The sequence below is a fragment of the Corticium candelabrum genome, chromosome 10 (genome assembly GCF_963422355.1).
Source record: "Corticium candelabrum chromosome 10, ooCorCand1.1, whole genome shotgun sequence".
NCBI lineage: Eukaryota > Metazoa > Porifera > Homoscleromorpha > Homosclerophorida > Plakinidae > Corticium > Corticium candelabrum.
This window is the reverse complement of record NC_085094.1, coordinates 2,339,640-2,345,926: the sequence shown is the minus strand read 5'-3', so window position 1 is coordinate 2,345,926 and position 6,287 is coordinate 2,339,640. Positions and strand designations below refer to the sequence as shown.

At 40.6% G+C, this 6,287-nt stretch overlaps 1 protein-coding gene across 1 annotated transcript; it reads left to right on the top strand.

Moving 5' to 3' along the window:
- Nucleotides 1-4,895: 4,895 nt before the first annotated feature.
- LOC134186060 (uncharacterized) lies at nucleotides 4,896-5,702 on the top strand. Its single transcript, XM_062653969.1, has one exon. It carries the CDS (start codon nucleotides 4,896-4,898, stop codon nucleotides 5,700-5,702), a length of 807 nt encoding a protein of 268 aa, XP_062509953.1.
- Nucleotides 5,703-6,287: the final 585 nt, after the last annotated feature.

Here is a 6,287-nt window from a genome sequence, read left to right as displayed (position 1 = left end):
CGAATTCGGGCACTGATGGGGTCCTTCACTTTAGAATTCAGGAGAAATAGGTGGATTGGCTGTACTGCATTCTTTGACAGATATCCTTCAATATCTTCCTTACTGCTGTCTTTCTTTACATTTCCTACGAAGATATCCCAATATGCTCTTCTTGATTCAACTCCTTTCAAACTGCCAGAAGAAGTTTCTCTTTTTCCTCGAATCACGTTCACATTCTTTTTCTGCATCTGTGACACTACAGTCCAATCTGCTTGGTTATACTTATCCTCTGTCTTTCTGATATTGTCATCCTCGCTGTCCTCTCTCTTTGTAACACTGACGTCACCACCCTTCTGCTCCTTAACATACTCAGGTTCTTGCACTCTGCTTCCCGATGTTACCTCCGCATAACTGGCTCTGGCTTCGTTCTTTGAGGCTTCCAGGTACCCAGATAGCAGATCCACTTTCTTCGCTAAAGCGTCTACCTTTTCCTCTACAGACTGAAGGAGTTTTGAGTTCATCTCTTTCTGAGCCGATGAAAACTGTTTCACTGGATCAGCTGTTTCAAAGGGCATCCGAAGCAGAGCATTCAGATGAATGGCGGCAAACTTGGCAAAGAAAGCTCAAGTCTGATACATTCAGTAAAGATCTTCAGTATGTCTTGAACGTTCATTTCACCAACTGACGACTTTCCAGTTTGACGGTGAATTCGCTTCCTCACATTCATTTCCTCGTGACAGTCTCGAATAGGATGTCGCGAGCCGTCATTACCGCTTCTTCCTTGAAGCCACTCACTAAAATGGGTTTCAGCTTTTCCATTGGAACACACTCCAATTTGTTCTGAACAAAGCAGAGCAAATCGTTTACGACAACACCGACGTCGTGATATATATATATATATATATATATATATATATATATATATATATATATATATATACATACATACATATATGGGTGTCACTCAAATATATATATATATATATATATATATATATATTTTTTTTTTTTTTTTTTTTTTTTTAATTTTTTTTTTTTTTTTTTTTTTTTTTTTTTTTAAATTTTTTTATAACCGCCCAATGGACGGAACACTACTGAAAAACACCACAACAAACACTTGCTACAGACAAAACATCTAGATGTTCAGTTATCATGCGAGAGTTGTATTGCCACAGTTTCACAGACAGTTGTTCATGAAGGTTAGTAATAGCTCGGCTGAAACTGTGACCTGTAGACAGAGTAGACTTCTTGGCAATAGACTTCAGCAGTTTAAGACTATGTTCTGACCAGACTCCATATGACTCAACAACCAAAGGATAGAACAAGCAACCATACGAGGAAACATTTGAGTCGTGGCGTTCGTCTTTCTCCATTTCCCCAGCTTGAGCAGCAGCACCAGCCTTTACAGCTGCATTGATGACATGTGAGGGAGAAAATGAATTTCGCACTGAGATATCAAAATAAGCAGCCTTTCCGTTAGAGAAGTCGGGATGAAAAACATCACCTGGTCTGTCCATGGATTGAGAAGAACACCGCTGCTCTCTTCGTACCCCAGAATTATCCACAAGCAACCAGTGATAGACGGTGTCACATAAGGCGTCATGTCGTCTGATTCGCAGAGAGCTGCTACAGCCAAGTGCGTGGTCGCCAAAGACATCTAAAATATGGCCACAGACACAGCGAATTGAACGTGGGGGAGGTGAAAACACTGGAACTCCTAAGCGCAAACGCAAAGCAGTCACGAATTCACGCGGGGACATGGCCAGGCTGAGATATATATATATATATATATATATATATATATATATATATATATTGTAGATTCATATTGTGTAATATGAACAGTGCCAATATGTCACTAAACGCGTAGAACATCTTTATATCACGTACTTCCTCAAACCAAAAACCGCTCTCGCCAGTACTTTAGTTAAAAAGTTAGCAACACAAAATATCAGTACAACGATAATAATGCGTTACACAGCGATATCACTCACTCAAACACACGAACACATAAAAACGCATAAACTTAAATATCAGATAATATATTAATTAAAGTATCAAGAATCTTTAGTGTGCGATCCTTTCCTATAGCTGAACACGTAATTCCTTTCCATAATATTCGTAATTGTAACACTATATGTCTCGTTGCCTGTCTCGTAGTTTTCTGTAAACCTGCATGTAGAGTCACGGATCTAGTCTCGGTCATTTCCTAATCTCGGTCACTCGTTCTCTACAAACTAGGCCGTGGCGTAACTCAGCTGCTATGCTAGCGTCATAGTCCTACTGGATAGCAACTAGGTAGAGCAGGTTACATCAGCAATCGACGTAACGTCGCTGCTCTAGAACTCGAAAACCAATCGCACCTATTCTCGGTCACAGAGTATCATATCTCGGTCAGTGCCTGCCATCTCGTTTCCAGAACTCCGTTTGAGACGTAAGTCATCTCTATCGATAGGCTCATCCTAGGGCTTTCTCTTTATCAAATTGTTGATTTTGCCTTGTCCACGTCTACTTTTGCAGACAACGAGGAGGACGGATGACTCACAGGACATAATCTCGGTCACCTGATCTCGGGTGATTTCTCCATTTCAGACGAAGATTTGAGGCGTTCTTCTTGGCTAACGTAATAGTCCTCGCCTCTAGCTACTATATCTACCGGGTGAAGTCAACGTTCATCGTGTTGTAGCTACGGCAGAACGTGAATTGTGAGGGACAAATACTCGGACATCCGGGATCATATCTCGGTCAGTCGCTCTCATCGCTTTTCTACAATACGGATTGAGACGATAGTTATGTTTATTGAAAGGTTAGCATTTCGGGTTTCTGCCATTGAATAGCCAGTTTTGTCTCTTCTATGTTTACTGTCTCAGGTCAGTGAGAAAGGTGTCGTCGTACGAGACATAATCTCGGACACTTTATTTTGAGAACAGACGCGTGAATATGAATCTCTGAGTAGCATGTGTGGTGCAATTTGTAGTGTACTGTTCTTCTAGAGCTTTATTGTCAAGAATGTGTTTGTCAAACTACACTTTGGCAAGCGTTGCACATCTAGGCTGCAACTGTACGTGTCAATGTTACAAATAGATGACTTTGAATTTCCACATTTCGTGGCAATTACGACAGTTTTCCTACCTGTTTTTATTTTTCTTGGCTGATATAATAATTCTTTAACCTGGATGGGATGCTGATTTTATTTAGGAGAATTAATTGCTCCTTACCAGATCTAGGTAATTTTAAGTTAAGAGCTCTAGGAGAAGTTGACAGTTGTGACTAAAGAGAGCAAGGCTTCTCATATTGCAGTTATAAGGTTGTGAGACAGAATCATAATCAGCTGCAGTCTGGTGAAAGTACCTGATATGCTGTTCTGTCTAAATCAACAGCAGTAATGTATTAAATGTAGACAAATTTTACATTTTAGACAAGATTGCAGTTTAATGCAGAGATCTGGCAAGCTGAAAGCGCATCTTGTGATATTCCGTATGCGCAGTACCAAAAGGAAATCAATGTATATGTATAACAACATATGCCATTACATCACTCTATTTTTCAATAACTACCAAGAATTGAAAATGCTGGAAACATCAAGTCACCTGCCATACACCTGTACATTTGCAGTACCTGGCAAACAAAAGGTGATAATACAGTGCTAAAGAGCTCCCAAATCACATACTGCCAGAAATTAGACAATCTGAGCTACGTTAACTAAACTTGTGTCCACAAAACTACTGTGAGGTGTTGCAACTGGCATACATCCGATACACCTGCAAGTACCTGGCAAAAGGTTAATGCAGTACAAAAAGTCCCCAGATCACACACTACCAGTAAGGGTACATAAGCTGAGTTACATGCGTTCAAAAACTACTGTCAGGTGTTGTCAACTGGGATACATCTGTAAAAGTTTCTCATACACCTGCAATCCTTGACAAAAGGCTAATGTACAGTGTAACACAAAATATTCCCCAGATCACACACTACCAGTAAGAGTAGACAAGCTGAGCTAAATGTGTTCAATAAACTACTGTCCAGTGTTGTCAAGCAAGAAAAATGTTGTCACCTGGCATACACTTGTAAAGTTTCTCATACACCTGCAGTACCTGGCAAACAGCTAATATAGTACGAAATAATCCCCAGATCACACAATGTCTTGAATTAGACAATCAGGGCTACAACTTGTGTTAACTAAATACTGTCAAGTGTCAAACAACTAAGTGAGTAAACACCAGACATATACACCTCACCTGTAAAAGTTTAGATCTCTCATACACTCCTAATACATAGCAAAGAGCTAATGTAGTAAAAGAATTCCTCATATCACACGCTACCAGTTCTCCAGTTTGTTGTCCAGTGAGAAGATCTGCTTCATACCTACAATGATCATCAATGGTACAGGCTTGGTCTGTGAACAACCAGATGCCACTCAAGAACAGGACCATCCAGTCCAAGAAAAACGACAAACTACAGCAAGCAGCTTCAGTCGAGCGGTCACAGAAAAACTGGAAATATGACCCTAATATACGGCGAGCTGTGGATGAAATAAAACGAACTGGGAAAAGTGTCAGGAAAGTAGCCATGGAATACGGAACTTCCAAATTCTACACTTCAACCGTACGCAAGTGGGAAGATACTAATCGGCTCTTCTCAAAGACCAGTCAAGTACCTTACTGATAAGGAAGAGCAAGCTCTAGAGCAGTTTGTGCTTGGATGTGCAGATGTGGGATATACACAAACTGTTATACAGGTATTCAGACTATTACTACATAGAAGTCACCAAAGTCTTTGAAACTTTACATCCTGTTTCATGTAATGCTTAAATACTGGCTCATGCTCAGGCCATGCTAGAGCAAAAAGGAATAATGAAAACCCTGTCTAGAGGATGGTGGAAAGGCTACAAACAACGACACCCAAGAATTACGTGCATGAAAAGTGAAAGTTTGTCGCAGGCAAGAATGCAGAGTTCCACACCAACAGTTTTAGACAAGTACTTTGGCCATCTTCATGAAACACTGACAAAGAATGATCTTTTAAACAAACCCGGTCAAATATTCAATTGTGATGAGTCAGGATTTTCCCTAAATCCTAAGCCGCGATACATTGCCACCCGAAAGGGCCAACCTCATACCTACTCTGTAACATCAGGCAGCAAAACACAAATAACTGTAATGGCTTGCATCTGTGCTGCTGGATATTCTATGCCACCAATGGTCATTTTTGACAGAAAAGGATTAAATCCAGACTGGAAAGAAGGAGAAGTCCCTGGCACTAGCTATGGCCAAAATGAGTCTGCGTGGATTGATAGTGACATGTTTGATGGGTGGTTTAATCAACTGTTTTTAAAGTTTATTCCTGCTGCTCGTCCAATCCTTCTGCTATTAGATGGTCACTCTTCCCATTATAACCCTGCTGTAATCAAGCAAGCGGCAAGTAACTACATCATTATATTCTGCCTACCACCAAACACCACCCATCTAATGCAGCCACTAGACAGAGTGTGCTTTGGTGCAGTCAAGCAGTTCTGGAACGAAGAATGCCACAGTTACATGCAACAGCATCCAGGTAAAGTAATTACACGAGGGCAATTCTGTCAGGTATTTAGACTGGCTTGGATGAGAGGAATGAAAATGAAAAATATCTTGGCAAGCTTCAAAACAACAGGAATTCAACCTTTTAATAAGCTTGCCATTGCTCTACCAGGTGAATGCAACACGACCTCAGACGAGAAATAATCAACAGAGAGAAAACCAGTTAGTTACCTTCCCTTCTTTGCTGAAAATCCAATGACAGACCAAGGAAATGTGTCTAGTCACAGTCAATTTGATCCACATACGACATCCAATCCAATCATGGAGCTGAAAATTCAAACACAGCAGACGAGGATTACAGACTCCTACACAGAAAGCGAGTTGGCATTATTTCAAACAAGATATGAAAATGGGTACGACCTGCTTCACGATGACCGATATAACACATGGGTTCAAGAAGCACACCCCGATAAGACAGTCATTGCTCAAGCTCGTCAAGCTACCACGTCTTTGATAGTACGGTTTGTTTCTACAACCCGTGAGCAAGAAGTAAAACTTCCTGCAATACCAGAAGCTTCAAAGATCCGCCAAACTCCCAAAAGCAAAGTACTGACAAGTGAAGAGAATCTAGCAGAACTCCAAAAGAAGATACATAAGAAAGAGAAAGGTACTAGAGAGAAGCAGCAAAGATGAGAAGAGAGAGAGAGAGAAGAAAGCTAGACAGAAAAGGAGAAATCAGCAAAACAACAAACAATGCAAGAAGAAGCACTATCTGCACCTGTGCCAACC

Bases quoted from the DNA above. Each gene is read 5' to 3' on its own strand.
- LOC134186060 (XM_062653969.1), top strand. From the start codon at position 4,896: ATGAAAAGTGAAAGTTTGTCGCAGGCAAGAATGCAGAGTTCCACACCA.